The sequence below is a fragment of the Mastomys coucha genome, unplaced genomic scaffold (genome assembly GCF_008632895.1).
Source record: "Mastomys coucha isolate ucsf_1 unplaced genomic scaffold, UCSF_Mcou_1 pScaffold13, whole genome shotgun sequence".
NCBI lineage: Eukaryota > Metazoa > Chordata > Mammalia > Rodentia > Muridae > Mastomys > Mastomys coucha.
This window is the reverse complement of record NW_022196895.1, coordinates 72,837,800-72,854,586: the sequence shown is the minus strand read 5'-3', so window position 1 is coordinate 72,854,586 and position 16,787 is coordinate 72,837,800. Positions and strand designations below refer to the sequence as shown.

The window sequence follows — 16,787 nt, the reverse complement described above, 5'->3', positions numbered from 1 at the left end:
GAGAGAGAGAGAGAGATTGTCTTGATTGCCTTAGTTGGTGTGTGAGGACCCAGCCACTGTGGGTGGCACTATCCCCTAAGCAGAGGTCATGAGCTTTATAAGGAGGAGGAACACTCGCTGGGCAGGCAAGCAAACAGCATGCTTACATCCTTTTCTCTCCACCCTTGGTTATAGATGGTGACCAGCTGCTACAACTCCTGCATCTCTGACTTCTCTGCTGTGATGAACTTTAACATGGAATTGGAAGCCAAATACATTCTTTTCTAAGTTGCTTTTGTCAGGGTACTTAAAAAAAGCCACAGATATAAAACCAAAACAGCCACATTCTGTGTTGCACAGAAGCTTATCTTAAATATTTCCCATTAGTTTTTTCCCGTATCTCCACTGTACTAAATGGTGACGTTGTATCTAACTTGTCTGAAAGTAAAACTTACTTTATTTTGAAGCCAGTGGCTCCAGCTGTAAGCTGCTCCACAGTACATGCAGTGCAGAAGCTCCACTCGCTTCTCCCCATATTGGAGAATCAACTAAGGCCTCTAGTATTTTACCGTTGAGCTGTAGATAGACCGTCTCCAGCCCTTTGGAAGCCATTTTCAAGTTGTCCCCAATCTCAAATAGAATTCTACGCAACTAAACTAAAGGGTATTCTGTAATTTTTACCTTCTGCCATGGAGGACAAGACTGCATAACTGTGAGGTTAGTAAGTGAGAAACCAACAAAAGGAAATATCTCTGATAGAGTTGGAGTGGCTACCAGGAATGCAATGAAAACTGCACTTGTCTCTCTCATAGGCTACTCCCCCATTTCAGGATCTCACTGGGAAGCAGTGGGTGGCCTTTATGTAGGTATCCTCCTGTTTCTGTCCCCTGGGAGTGTAGGCATGTGCCATCGTGCCAGGCTTTCTGAGAAACTAACCGTCTCAAGAATTAGGGTTTCTTTTTTGTTTGTTTGTTTGTTTATTTGTTTTGAGACAGGGTTTCTCTGTACAGCCCTGGGCTGTCCTGGAACTCACTCTGTAGACCACGCTGGCCTCGAACTCAGAAATCCGCCTGCCTCTGCCTCCCAAGTGCTAGGATTAAAGGCATATACTGCCCTGCTAAAGGGAATCAGATCTCCTTACGGGTAGTTGTGAGCCACCATGTGGTTGCTGGGATTTGAACTCAGGACTTTTGGAAGAGCAGTCGATGCCTTTACCCGCTGAGCCATCTCACTAGCTCAGAGTTAGGGTTTCTTGTTGTTTGAATGAGAGTTTTCACCCTCTTGTCCATCCTGACCAAGTATTTTCCGAGGTTAGAGGTTCAATGTTTAAAGATTCTCCACAGATTTGGAAATGATTCAGATGTACGGTGAAGTCTGATATCCTTTCTGCTCTTCCAGAGAGCCCTGATGAACATCATAAGCATATTTATACTTTTCTTCAGTCTGAAGAATTCTTTCTACACCCACTGTGGAGCTGGCTTAGTAGTTTAGCTTGCCTTTATCATGGGCTGTTTTAATTCCTCCATCAGTTATGACAGCTGGGTATAGTAGTCTGGATTGGTTTTTAGAATTTGAAATTTATCATTCCTTGCCCTTTTAGCTTTTTTGTTTTGTTTTGTTTTTGTTTTTGTTTTTCAAGACAGGGTTTCTTTGTGTAGCCCTGGCTGTCCTGGAACTCACTCTGTAGACCAGGCTGGCCTCGAACTCAGAAATCTGCCTGCCTCTGCCTCCCAAGTGCTGGGACTAAAGGTGTGCGCCACCACCACCCGGCACCCTTCTAGCTTTTTAAAGTTTCTGTTGTGAAACCTGCTGTTATTCCCCTAGGCCTGCATTTATACATGGCTGCATGGTTCCCTCTTGCACACTGCAGTATACTTTCTGTATATTTAGAGTTTTAACTGTGGAATGATGTGGAGAGTTTCTTCTCAGGCCCCATCTAGTTAGTGTTCTGTACACGCTTCTTGTATTAGAGGGGCCTTTCCCAGGACTTGGACATTTTCTGCTATGGCTTTATTGAAAATATTTTCTATGCCTTTGACATGAAGTTGTCCATCCTTTGTGCTCATAATTTGTAGATTTTATCTTTTGGTGATGTCCCAAAGATCTTGAGACTGTTCTGTTGTGACCCTAAAAACAACTTGGGGAGGAGAGAAGTCATTTGGTTTACATCTCCAGGTCACAGCCCATCACTGAGGGAAGTTGGGGCCAGAAACCTAACAGAAACTGAAGCAGAGTGCCTGGAGGGTGCTGCCAACTGGCTGGCTCCTCTGGCTCACTTCCAGCCTGCTTTCAACCCAGGACTACCAACCCAGGTGGGGCACCACCCACCGCATGCTCCGTATGCTGTGCTAGGATATGTCATATGACTGGCCCAGTAGTGTCTTTGATTCCTTCTGAAAGTTCACAAGTCAGGCTTCCGTTGTCTGTATTTCTCTGTGAATAATAATAATAATAATAATAATAATAATAATAATAATAATAATAATAGAATAATTATTATAATAATTATATTAGTATAATAAAATAACAACAACAATGATAATCATAATTCATCTCATCTTCCAGGCTCCTGGAATAGTCCAGTGAACCCTGAGCACTAACTGGCTTTTCCAGTGTAACACTCCCCAATCCTCCACTTGCCACCCACAACAAAGCACAGGGCACAGAGACCACACGGTCAGGTCGACCACAGAGGCCACGGTCAGGTCGACCACAGAGGCCACGGTCAGGTCGACCACAGAGGCCACGGTCAGGTCGACCACAGAGGCCACAGTCAGGTTGACCACAGAGGCCACGGTCAGGTCGACCACAGAGGCCACAGTCAGGTCGACCACAGAGGCCACGGTCAGGTCGGCCACCGAGGCCACAGTCAGGTCGACCACAGCAGCATCCTACTTGATACCAATTATTTTTCAATTTGGTTTCTGTTGCTGTGATAAACACCATGACTAAGCAACCTGGAGAGGAAAGTGTTTATTTCAGCTAAAAGGTTACATAATGGAGAGAAGCCACTTTAGGAACTCAAAATCAAGAGCTTGATTAAAGGGATTAAAGGCTAAAAGTTTTATAATAGTCGGGCGGTGGTGGCACACGCCTTTAATCCCAGCACTTGGGAGGCAGAGACAGGCGGTTTTCTGAGTTCGAGGCCAGCCTGGTCTACAGAGTGAGTTCCAGGACAGCCAGGGCTACACAGAGAAACCCTGTCTCGAAAAACAAAAACAAAACAAAACAAAAAAAAAAAACCAAAAAAACACAACAACAACAAAACAACCAAAAACCAAAAACCAAAAAGATGATGATTTTTAAAAGTTATACTTATTGTGTGTGTGTGTACATGTGCACATGTATGTGCATAAGAACATGTGATGTGGAGATCAGGGGAGTCAGTTCTCCCACCAAAGAGACCGAGGGCTTTACTCGGGTTGTCAGGCTTGGTGGCGAGAGCCTTTGCCTGCTGAGCTGTCTCAGTAGCTCCAGTTTGCAGTTGTAGAAGGAAGGAAAGCTTGACACACACTACAAAGGGTGAACCTTGAAGACCCTGAACTAGGTAAAAGTTACCAAGCTCAAAAGGACACGTACAAGTGATTCTCCGTGCATGGGGGTCCCAGGGCGGGCAAGGTCAGAGAAGCAAAGCTCAGATGCTGGTTGTCGGGACTGGGGAGAAGGGGCAGGGGGCTGGTGTGTAATGAGAGAGATTCTGAAGATGGGTGGCGGGATGAGAATGGATTCAGTGCCTCTCACCTGAACACTTATGCATATTTTGACACAATAGAAAGTAATGTAAAGAAAAAAAAAAAAACGGTGGTGGGCCTGGTAGCCCATGCCTGCAACTCTAGCACTGGGGGGATTGGAGGCAGGAAGATCAGAGTTCAAGGTCATCCTCAAATACATGGGAAGACTGAAGCCAGCTTGGGCTGTGTGTTCAAGAAAGAAAAAAGTATTAGTACTTTTTGAATAAATTAATTATGTACACATTTATTTTATAATAACACTAGTTTTTAGAAAACTATGACCAACATGTGTGCCATGAGTGTTTGTACATAAATTTAATTTTTGAGAGAATAGCTCAGACTAGCTTCAACTCCCTATGCAGCTGTGAATGACTTTGAATTTACAATCCTCCTGTGTCCATCTTTCAATTACAGGGATTACAGGCATGTGCCATTTCATCCGGTTTTAGGTTTAAGGCAGTGCTGGAGTTGGGTCCAGTGCTTTGTGCATGTTAAGAATCTTACTAATGGAGCTACATCACCAGCTCATGTCCATAGTTTTATGATATAATTTGGACTACAAAGAGACCATTTAACACCCTCCCCACTTCTTACCTTTAGTCTCTTTATATAAGGATAGGTATTCTCAATTAGAAGAAGTGCTATTGGATATAGATATTTAGAGAATTTGAAATTGCAGAGTACTAAATGTGCACATTAGCACTGCAAATAAAGGCACACACTCGACTGGCTTGGAGGATAACCTCATTCTGCTGGGTTTCCCTGTACTGTGCCCTCGCCTCTCTGTGGTCAGGCTGGGGACTTGATATATGATCACCTCTGAATGGGAACCCAGCACTGAGTTAATCCAGGGACTGTCTTGGACTCTGAGTGAATTAAAGATATATTATCATATGAACATATGTTGTCACGGATGATTTGTAGATCACAATTTTATTTTTCAAAATTGTCTTTCTTATTTCATATATTACATCCTGAGTGCAGTAGTTCCTCCCTTCTCTCTTCCCAGTCCCTTCTCTCACCTCCCCTGTCCTCCCAGATCCATTCCTCCTTCTGTTTACCTTCAGAAAAGAACAGGCTGCCCATGGGCATGAAACAAATATGGTATAACAAGTTACATTAAGATTAGGCATAAACCTCATATCAAGGCTGGATGAGTCAACCTAGTAGGAGATGAAAGGGCCCAGAAGCAGGCAAAAGAGTCAGAGACAGCCCCCAGGTCCTCTATGCATATGTTATGGTTGTGTAGCTTGGTGTTCCTGTGGGACTCCTAGAAGTGTGAAATGGGGCTGTCTTTAAACATTATCTTATTGTTTTATTTGTATGGGTCTCTTGCCTGCCTGTGTGTCTGTGTACCATGTACGCGCAGTACCCCTGGAGGCCAGAAGAGGGCATTGGATCTTCTAGGATTATAGTTTAGAGCTGCCAGGGATCAGACATCGGTCCTCTGGAAGAGCCATTTCTCCGGCCCCCACAAGTTTATTTTATAACCACCTTGTGGTCTAAAGAGGAGGTGTATGTATATTTCTTTCTTTCTGTTCTTAGGCACTAATAGGCTAGCTAGCTTGCCAGTAAGTTCAATTGTCACGTGCAGCCCTAATTCAAGTCAGTGTCTCTTAAACTTATTGATGAGGAGCTGGACTGAAGAAGAAAGAGACGCTAGAAAACAACTTTATGCAGCCTCTGAGACCACAGAGGCTGGCCAGCCTCTAAGACAGGCTGCTCCGTCTTGACAGATCGCCGTTTCCTCTAAGCCTTTATTGCACTGCTGTTGAGCACTGCTGTGTCTTGTCATCCCTTCTAAATTTTCCTCTTTGTTCACAGTACGAGATGAGAACAGAAGCACGGCGAAAAAATCTTCTCATTTTGATTCTGCATTACTTAACACAAGAAGGGTATGTTATCACAAGAGTTTATGATGGTGCCCTCCTCTCCGAGCCTTCAAAAGCAATGGACTAAACTCTACTGTTAGAGAGCAGTTTCATGTTTACAGACAAACGAGCAGAAAGCATAGTGAATCCCTATATACTGCTTCTCCCCACCCATTTCCTATATTATTCTTACTATTAATAATATTGTTACATCATTATTATTTGCAGTGCTGGTGACAGATGCCAGGCAAGCACTCTATAACTGAGCTCCAGTGCAGTCCCTTACTATTAACCTTTCTCATTGATGTAGTTTATTTGTTATAACTGAGGAGCCCTTGCTAAGAAGTGGTGTTCTCCGCAGCAACTAGACAGTGATCAGTACAGCAGCCACACCCACACTGGCTAAAAGCAAGGAAAGGCAAGCCAACCACAGCTTCTTTGTTCACTTACTTATTTGACTTTAAGCACTTTCAAAATTGTTTGGACAATGGGAACACCACCAGATGCCAGTAGAAGCAGGTAGCTCCCAGATGGAAGTATCTCGGTTGACAGTGTTGGGATGTATTTAACACATGGTTAGGTTACATGTCTATGTATGATCTCACTGCCTCAGAGACTGGCACAGAATCCTAAGAAAGTGTGAGCTGTGTATTGAAACCTTATCTCTAAAACAACCAACTTAAAAACAAGTCACAAAACCAAAACCAATGACAACCAAAAAGACCCAACCCGTTCAACAGCATTAAATAACCCAAACCAGAAAACCAAAATGGAGAAAAGAGAATCCAAAACAAACCAAAGAATCCTATATAATGTTCCTTACCGTGGGGAAGTCTCCTACGCAGTTTTCTCTAGAGCGTGCTGCTGAGTGTCAGCCTGCTCTTTGCAGCGAGTCCCCCTTGGATTTGCAGCTTCCGGCTGCTCTCACTCTTCAAACCCAGACCCAATCTTCTCTCTCCTGTAAAACCACCAGCTATATGGATGCCGCTAACGCTTTGGAGGAGGAGACTAAACTGGGATTACGGCGCTTTGAAGTTTGTGACAATGTTGACCTGGAAACTATTTTGATGGAATATGAGAGCTATTATTTTGTAAAGTTCCAGAAGTACCCCAAAGTGGTTAAGAAAGCACCAGACCCAGGTACGTAGGTTTGTGCTGAAAATGATGCTTTATCCCATTGTGAAGAATGGTATTTCCAGCGGCCACATCTGTAATCCCAATATCAGTGGTGGTGGGGGGTCCTGAATATGATTAGTTGGCCTGTCTCTCCCCCAGCAGAAAGTGTTCCTAGGCACATGGTTGGATGGTTCCCTTCTATACCAGGAGGATCTGGAACTGAGCTCAGACCCAAAAATGACCATTCAAACATGATTGCCTGGATTTTCTGACATCCTCCTGTCTTGTTGGAGTTTGTCTGAAGAGCATGTGTTAGGGCAATGGAAGCAGAGCTCCAGTGTATTGCAGACGCTCTTCAGAAGGCAGCATTAACTTCTGGAGTGATGGAGAGGGCTGTTGGAAGACTATAAATGACAAAAGACTTTTTCTTGTTAGGAAGCCCTATTATCTATCTTGAAAATAACATGGAAATGAGTATTGGTGAAGCTAATAGCTCATGTATAGATAATGAAATGCTTTTGAAAGCCATCACTCCAGATGGTGATCAATAGAATGCAAAGACCAGTGTAGGTCAGCAGTCATGGAGGCTGGCTGGAGGGAATAGCTGAAGCCAAGGTCCTAGGTTTTGTAGTAACATTGACTTAGAAGTCTGTAAGTAGGGGAAGTAATTATAAACCAAGGGAGATCATTGTCCTGTCTACAAGGCACTTGTTAAGCCGCAGAGTTTAACATTTCACATAGGGACCAGGAAGCTGAGAGGAACATCAATTAAAAACAGCCAGGGCGCCCAGAGGTGGAGGAGGCCTGCAATTTTAGTTTTAGCTTTTCCTTATTCTGAGCTCTCTCCCAGTGAAGGGCTCAGAAACTCAGCTCACTCTGCCGTTGTTTGAGCTGGGCACTGGCTCCTGACACAGAGTGACAAGCACTGTTCCCAACAGGGACTGAATTCTAGATGTCCCGTCCTCATCTAGTTTGGCACCCATTTTCTCCTGTGATTTGCATTCAGTATCTTCATTCTAAAGGTCACTTGGGAGAATTTGACTTAGTAAATATTTCCGTCAGTCTCATGGGATTCTGGAGTGTGCTGTGACCCAGAGAAACAGTGGTAAATTTATGGAAAACTCATTGGAATGGCAAGCCATAGAGCCAGCCGGTGTGTGGGTATTGTCTCCAATGTGGGGTGTGCTACACATTTCTTGAGGCCTGGTATCTTTCTCTGTGTGACTCAAAATGCCTGAGAAGCTAGGACTTGCTTCTCTTCTCTGGTCCCTTCACTCCGCATTAGTTGAGCTAGCTGTCTGTGGTCTAGAAGCACACAATGTAAGGACACTGGACGAAAATGTTCTTGGAGATTTGCTTACTCTCTTAAAACTAAACTCTTCCCTTTTCCCCAATGTTTGTTTTTCCACAGTAGAAAATAATTTACCGTCCAGAAGTGGAGGGAAGAACAAAAGGTAAGGTGATTCATTTGATCAACTTAATTCATTATTTCCTTTTTATTTTTTTGAGACAAGGTTTCTGTACAACCCCTCTGGATTTCCCAGAAACCACTGTGTAGACCAGGCTGACCTTGAACTCACAGAGATCCACCTGCCTTTGCTTGCTAGATGCTAGGATGTGTACTTATATGCCAGGTCTGATTGTTTTAACTCTTAAGAGTGTGGGATCTCTTTCCTGTAAAGTCTCAGTGCGATCCTATGACTCTCTGCGCCCAACACCAGGTTGTGGCCATGTGACCTTGGAGTACCCCCTTGTTACCACTGGCTCAACTTAAGTCAGTGCCTTTAGATTCTCCCAGATCACTGAAATTATGTTCAATGATATCCTGCCTTTCTTGTCCATGTGGCTTGGAACATCCGGATCTTTAAAGTTGAATGATTGACACTGAGTTCCGAGTTCTGACCACCTTTTGTTTTGTTTTGTTTTGTTTTTTTTTTTGTTGTTGTTGTTTCTCTGTGAGCCCTGGCTGTCTTGGAACTCACTTTGTAGACCAGGCTGGCTTCCAACTCAGAAATCTGCCTGCCTCTGCCTCCCAAGCACTGGGATTAAAGGCATGCACCACCATTGACCAGCCCCCACCACCTATTTTTACAAGCATGGAGCAAGTCCCTGGTGTATGCCTCAGTGTTGGCTGGCTTAGGACAGCAGGGACTGTAGGTTTTTGCTAGTGTAAAAAAGCCAAAAGCTCAGGGACAGGTAAAAGTGTGGTCTGGAAGGAACTGTACTGCACACCCAGGGCAGTGAAAAAACACCTTAGAGTGTGCCAGAAAAAGAAAACTTAGATTGACATAATAAGTAATTTATTAGGTCTTGAGAGGTGTGCATTCTGTATATTTCCCCCACCCCCAGTGCTTCAGTTTTATGAATTCAGTTACTGAATCTAGTCAGAGAAAGAAGGATCCAGAGACCTCAACAAGGCCTTCTTGGCTTTGCATGTAACAATGGCTGAATGGGACCCATGCTTTCTTCACAATGGTGACTCCAATGCTCTTCTGCCCGAGGGCAACACTGCCTTGCATGGTCCTCCAGGAACAGTTTCAGTGAGTTGATAGAGGTGCTATTGCTTAATTAATGGTTTCCATAAAACTGCTCAGCCTCTGGTGAAGGCCTTTAAAGAGGAAGGTCCTTGGAATCTGATTGTTTTCGGTTGTTCACTCATGCCTGCTATGCCCTCAGGTGCTCTCCCGGGTACGTACTTGGTGAGGGAATGCTGGATGGCAACATGTAAGAGCAAAGGGTGTGGGTAGTGATATGTGCAGCCACTTGGGGTTCTGCAGTTCTTTTGAGTTCATGTCTATCTATATATGGCTAGCACCAAGGTTTAACACCAAGTGGTTGGTGAGGAAGGAGAACCAGAAAAGCAATGGACAGTGTTTCTGGGCATTGTGGGCTTTTAAATAAAAGGATTTTTTTGTTTTGTTTTGTTTTTTTGTTTTTTTGAGACAGGGTTTCTCTGTGTAACCCTGGCTGTCCTGGAACTCACTCTGTAGACCAGGCTAGCCTAGAAATCCACCCACCTCTACCTTCTAAGTGCTGGGATTAAAGGCATGAGCCACCACAGCCCAGCTAAACAAAAAGATTTTTATTTTTATTTAGGTGTGTGAGTGTTTTAACCACATGTAAGGATGAGCACCACATCTCTGCGGAGCTCCGAGTCCGGAAGAGGGCACTAGGTCTCCTGGAACGAGTTATACACAGTTGTGGTCTTCCCAACATGGGTGCTTGAACTGAACTCAGGTGCTAAGATCAACAAGTGTTCTTAGTCCCTTTGCCCCTTCTCCAGCTGTGCGGGGCACAGTTTTCTGCTGAGATAGTTGTTTGGTGACAGGGCGCGCCCTCTGGTTGTCCACCAGTCATCCAAGGGTTCTTTCTCAATACTGTTCTTCATACCCGAGACTACTTGCACTTACCGATTGGCCGATGACCCAAGGGAGACAGATGACAGATCAAGGTCCAAAGACTTGAAAAATTGTGAGATGGGCCTAAGATAATGGAATTTGATGGAATAAGGTTCAGGCTCTAATTAATAGCTTTCCCAAAGTAAAAATCAAAAACCTAGAAATCGAGTTATCAGTAGGATACTGCCTGAGGCAACACTGCTTTTGCGAAGTGCGATTTCAGATGTGGTCTCTAGCCTCATCAATAGAAGATATTGGAGCAACTAGAGATTTTTGGCTGGAATGCAGACCAGTGTGGTCATCTCCTTCACCTCCTAAGGGCTATGTTAGTTGCTTTCCTCACCAATGTGTTTGTATGATCTATAACTTCATTTAAGCCACCCTAATAAGAGTTTTATGTATAAAATGCTTGGTATTTGTTTCATAATTATTTCATTTTTGTGTCAGCAGAATGCCTGAAGCATAGTTTTTTTTTTTATCTCATATTAGAGTTGAAAAAAGATGCCCTAAGTATGGCCCACATCCACTTTCCATGTTCACCACCAGGGCATGGACACTGGCGGTATTATGGACTTGCGTTATTTCGTTGGTCAGGTAGTCACATTAGGAATGAACAACTTTTCTTTTCCATAATGAACTGGACCAGAGGCAGAAGCTGTCTGAGATCATGTAGAACATGAGAGTCATTGTTCTAGTGAACCTCTTACAGATACTTTGCAAAGAGCTGAGGGAAGAGAGGAATTAAGACGTGCGGACTCACACTTGCCTCCTAGTATGTGTGTGTGTGTGTGTGTGTGCATGTGTGAGGATGTGTGTCTGTGTATGTGTGTGTGTGTGTGTGTGTGCATGTGTGTGTATGTGTGTGTATGTGTGTCTGTGTATGTGTGTGTGTGTGTGTGTGCATGTGTGAGGATGTACCAAACAAATTAATCCTGCCATTGTAGTGAGTGTAACACACATAAACTCAGATACGTGTGTTATGCTTGTCATGTACAGCCACCAGCAGGCTCCCTTCATCCCCTCCCTCACGGTAAACTTCATCTTTCTTAGAGTTGCTATTCTTCTGACATCAGTCCCATTAGTTTGGTTTTCTGAAAATGAACTATACTGACGAGAAATCATTTTGCAAAGACAAATGACATGTGTCAGTAGAGATGGCTTCAGTATCGCTGTCCTTCCATAAACTCCGCCCCAAAGTACTTTATCATTTATTTGTGTGTTTGTGTGTGTGTCTATGTGTGGTTGGTTGTCTATAAAGGCCAGAAGATCCATTGGCTCTTATAGGCAGTTGTGAGCTGCCTGGTGTAAGTACTGGAAACAAAACTCATTTCTCTGGAAAAGCAGCAGGTGCTCTTGACCACGGAGCCATCTCTCCAGCCTATAAGCCCATTTTTCTATTTACTGTGTACAACATGCTGACAGATGTTTTACATAGAGGAAGTATATTCAGTATACTGGGTTACAACCCAGACAGATCCTTGGATCTTCTGATGTTTCAGAACTTGAGTGGGAGGACTGTTCCCTCCCTCCACCCAGACATCTTCCCTGGTCTGAGGCTCACAGGTTGATGAGAGATGTTAACAGTGAGAGCATTCTTCTAAAACAGCGCTTCCCAACCTTCCTAATGCCTTTAACACAGCTCCTCATGTTGTGGTGACCTCCAGGCATAAAGTTATCTTCATTGCTACCTCATCACTGTAATGTAGCTACTGTTATGAATCATAATGTAAATACCTGATATGCAGGCTATCTGATGTGTGACCCCTGTGAAAGTGTCATCCAACACCTAAAGGGGTCTCCACCCCAAGTTCAGAACCACTGTTCTAAAGCAATGCTGTTGTGGTTGTTGGGTTTTTGTTTGTTTGTTTTTGTCTTTTAGATTAAAAAAAATTTTTTTTTCATATGGGTGGGTCTTTGAAAACTATAGCAACTTGCCAAAGTGTGGAAACTTTGTGGCATGGACCGGGGTGAGGTGGGTCCTGGATAGAGCCAGGTCAGGTAAGGCAGGTGTCGCAGGTAGAAGAACCTCATTGTGGCGCATGCCTTGGTTTTCAGGAACTCGCTTTAGAAATACACTACTAGTTATTTACTTACCTTGCATTAAATGCTTAGAAAACTTTCCTGGAGGTTTTTGTTCCCTTCCTTAGGCTGATGAATGACAATTGTCAAAATCTCCCCAAGATAAATCACCAGAAGTCACGACCCAAAATTTCAGCAGTGAAGACAGGGGACACCAAATCTGTCAAGGAACACCCTAAACAGGTCAAGATGACTGCTTGATGTCGGTAATACCACACTTGGCTGATGAGTGGCCTCAAGAAAAATATCTCATGTCTTTGTGTCTGTGTTTTTTGAGGTTCCCTGTTTAAAAATTGTTGTATGATTTAATTACATTATGAAGTCCCTGAATACTGGTGATATTTTAGTGTACTGGAGCAAAAAAAAAAAAAAAAAAAAAAAAAAAAAAAAAAAAAAAAAAAAAAAAAAAAAAAAAAAAACTGACTCATTTCTAGATTTGCCAGCTTCTTCTCTACTTTCAGCGTAGAGTAAGGGTACTGGGTTGGCTGGTAAGATTTGTCATCTCCTTCTGGCCTTCTGTAAAAGCCCACAGTGTTAGTCCTTACCTCCGATCTCAACACGAGGCTTTTTAGAAGGGAAGGCAGCAAGAGAAATAGGCCCATCCAGAACTTTTTTATCTGTGACAAAACATTCCAGATGTTTACCTGAAAGGACCAGTGGACACTGAGCAAGGGAGCCAGATGTTAGTGCTGAAGAGTAGTGGAACACAGAGTAGGGCAAAGAGAAATAGTCATGGAACTCTCTCGGTTTGAAGAGAGTCTTTGGCTGTCCCCAAGGTAGAGGGAGGTAATATGGTACAATTAAGTCCCACAGGAGGTAGAGGGAGGTAATATGGTACAGTTGAGTCCCGCAGGAGGCTGAGTGACTGCTGAATTCTCAGACTCATCAGCCTTGGCCAGAGGAGACAAGACAAGGCAGTGGGTGGGATGGGCGGAGTACGGGCATTCCCCCCAACCCCCTGGGAGGCAGCTTTAGAAACCATAGCCTTGAGTCTTCTCAGCCTCTGGGAATAGCGCCTTCCTCAAAGGCCCAGAGCCATCAATGAAATCAATGTGAAACCAGTGAGCCATTGATCCATGGTCCTGTAAATGTGAGCAAACTTGGCCATTATACAGAAGTGGTACCCAGCATTCACTGGCTCTTGTGCGGAAGCTGGGCAGTCAGAGCCAGGGTCTCAGCGGCTTCCACAGCTAGCCACTCACAAGTCTTCCTTCTTCTTCAGGAGAATGTCACTAATGCTCAAGCAGAGAGCACTGACTTCGGCCTAAACATATCAAAAATCCACAAAGACATCCCAGAGGAAAAGGCCCACCCACGAAGAGTAAGTGGAGCTCGGGGTTCTAGGGTAGAAAGGGGAGTTTGTCTCTAGGTAAAGGAAAATAAACCATACGGTTTTTGCCAAACATAAAAGAAAAGGCAGAAGCATTAAAGACTGGCTAGGAGATAAGACGAGAGGAATATCCTATGAGGAGCAGACCCCCAGATCCTGATTGCCCTCTCCTGTCTGGAAGGATGATCTAGACGGATCCTTCTCTAGAGATCACAGTCTCCTCATAGGAGACTTTGTAAATGGAAGTGTTCAGAAGAGAGAGGGTCCTATATTCCTTTCAGCTTCAAAATTCTATGAATAGCTGGGGTGTAACTGGGTGCTACAGTGTTTGCCCGCCCTTCACAAAACTCTGTTTGCTCCCTGGCATCAGAGGTGGTTAAGGAAACACAAAGAATGCCATGTTTACCACGACAAACATTGGTGTGTGCATTAGTTACTGAGCCCTGGTCCTATACTTATTTACTTGTGGCCCTGCCAAGGGTAGTTGTTCAATATCCCTCTGCTTGGAAGCATGGCTCCAGACTTAAGTGTGAGCCATGAAAGGTTGGTTGGTTTAGGGCTGGTCCTGTGCTTAATGATATTTCTACTCTCCCATTCCTTCTCCTCCCCCAGCCCTTCCCCCTCCTCTGCCTCCCTCTCCTCTGCCTACACCTCTTCTTCCTTTTCCTTCTTATCCCCCTCCTCCTCCTCCTCTTTCTCCTTCCCCTTTTCCTCTTCTTCCTCCTCCATCTTGGTTTCTTTGTTTGTTCATTTGTTTGTTTGCTTGCTTGCTTGCTCGCTCGTTTTGAGACAGTCTCACTAGCTGGCACAGAACTCACTATATAGACTAGATTAGCTTCAAACTCACTACCTGCCTCTGCCTCCTGGGTCTTTTACCATCAGCTAGTCCTGCCTTTTTGTTTTCTGACGAAACTCAGGTTTCGCTTTGTAAATAATAGTTTCTTCAAGAGAAAAGCCCCAGATGGACCAGATGTAACAAAAGGCAGGGAGAGTGGAGAGTGGACGCTTGGGTGAGGAGGAGGGCATGCTCCTGCTGAGGAACCCTCCTGAGCATCCTTAACTCCTCTCCTTCAGTGGAACTGTTGAACCATAGGCAGCTAGGTTAGCTCTGGCCTGCCCTGTACACAGACTCATAGGTGTAGTGTGTGCTTGAAGGGCTACCAGGCCCACTGGCCTGCACAGCACGGGGAGCGGCCTTACTGGCTTGCATGAGCTCCCTGGCAGGTCTCTTAGAACTGACTGCTCTCCCTGGAAGATGGTCCCTTGTTAGTCCTCACTGCCTTCTCACAGTCTTAGTCCCCTTAGTCCCCTGTGGGACATAGCAGTTTTGTGGCTTTAGTCTCTTGTGAATGCCTCACACTCATATAAACAGGTGCCTCTGATTGGGTCACAAGGAAGGGCCTATTTATCCTAGCACTTAACCCTTGAAATAGTCTGGCTATAAATTCTGTTTCTAGCAGAAATAACTTTGGGGTAAAATATATATAGATTCCCACCTCACCCACCCACTCATTCCCCCCCCCCCCGATTTTCAAATGTTCATGGTCAGAATGATGGAGCCTAGGGGTTTTCTCCTAAGACGATCTCTCCATCACCATGTTAGGGACTAGAGCTTTGGATTCTGCTGCCTGGCTGGAAATGTCAGAGGTGTGTTGTTCTTTGGAGCACAGGCTTGAGAGTCAGGCTGTGGAGTCCACAGTGGGGTCACAGTGGGGTCACAGTGGGGTCAGGCTGAGGTCAAGCTGCTCATCATCATCCAAGCCTTCTCTGTGTTATTTTTTTTTTCTTTTCTTTCTTTTTTTTTAAACTTTTATTGCATTATGTTGAGAAAAGTTACATGATTTCAATTTATCTGAATTTGTTAACATTTAAAAACATATTTTAATTAAATAGAATTAAATCACATTCTTGTTTCCCTTTTGTAACTCAACTCCTTCCAGAGACCCCCCCTTCAATACCTACAATATCTTTTTTGTCATATTCCTTAAAATTTATAAAATATTGTAACAGTAAAAATAAGTATTATAAAAATTGTTTGATATAAAACAACAATCAATTTAACAGTTTTAATGTAGATGCTCGTCTACATCAATAGTGAAAATATATTTTTCTCAATATAAATTTTAAATAATTCCAAACATTAACTGTATATTTCAAAATAATACATCTCTACTAGTATTTTCTTAAATGAACATAAATATATAAAGTCTTTTTGTTTGTTTGTTTTGTATTTAGTAGAGTTTAAAATCTTGGCTTTTAGCCGGGTGGTGGTGGCGTATGCCTTTAGTCCCAGCACTTGGGAGGCAGAGGCAGGCGGATTTCTGAGTTCGAGGCCACCCTGGTCTACAGAGTGAGTTCTGGGACAGCCGGGGCTACACAGAGAAACCCTGTCTTGAAAAACAAAACAAGCAAACAGACAAGCAAACAAAAATCTTGGCTCTTACTGTGGTACAAGCCCAAAATAAGAACAATTTTTAGACATTGGATTTCATTGTGATAAGACTGTACTTCAATGACCCTCACATCACCGAAGGATTTTACCTCCATCGTAGCTAAGCTGAGAGTTGACAGTTCTGCTGCACCAAGAAATGAATTGTAGACTCGATTTTTGGATACAGACTTCCTGCTATGGTAAAAACTATTTGACTTGAGTGAGTAACTTTATTCTCAGGCCACAGAGAACAGGTTAAATTAGCTTAACAAATGGTGTGTATATTAAAATAGTCTATCATAAAATCATTCACCAATTGTTTCAATGAACAATGGTTCTGCTTGGAGGGTGGCACAGACATTAGATGAGGGGACGAATCCGGTTAATTGGATGAATGATTTGGAAAAGCATTCATCTCAGAGAAAGAGTAACTTATAAAGTCCTCTTCTTCAAACTCGATACAAGAGTTACAAATGTCAAGCAAAGCATTCAATCTCACTCTTTGTTGTTCTCTTACAAGCTACCTCCCTAGTTAATCATCTGTTTCTTTTGGGTATATAAATACTTTTGAAATATATAAGCTGTTCTGAAAACCATAGTATAGTGTAAAAACATGAAATAAACAATATTACTAATAGAGAGGCTGAGATAGGAGAAGCAAGATTTCAAGACCATTATGTTGTACACAGCAAGACACTGTCACAAACAAACAAGCTGAAAGTGTATATAGATTGTACATTATTGGACCTATTTCTCCAATTACCAAATTAGATAGACCATTGGATGACAATCAACAAATCTCTAATTCCTCATATTTTTGGATTTCAATCGATTAGGATATGTTGGTAATAT

At 43.4% G+C, this 16,787-nt stretch overlaps 1 protein-coding gene across 2 annotated transcripts in view; it reads left to right on the top strand.

The window, feature by feature from the left end:
• The window catches only part of Katnal2 (katanin catalytic subunit A1 like 2), a 69,644-nt gene that overhangs the window by 21,164 nt on the left and 31,693 nt on the right, over positions 1-16,787 (top strand). Inside the window, exons 2-6 of one of the 2 annotated variants that reach the window (XM_031366081.1) lie at positions 5,535-5,605; positions 6,555-6,721; positions 8,112-8,151; positions 12,243-12,357; positions 13,397-13,495. In XM_031366081.1, coding sequence (XP_031221941.1) covers positions 5,535-5,605; positions 6,555-6,721; positions 8,112-8,151; positions 12,243-12,357; positions 13,397-13,495 — 492 coding nt within the window. Of the gene's footprint in view, positions 1-5,534; positions 5,606-6,554; positions 6,722-8,108; positions 8,152-12,242; positions 12,358-13,396; positions 13,496-16,787 lie in introns of both variants that reach the window. The other variant, XM_031366080.1, reaches the window with a different exon arrangement.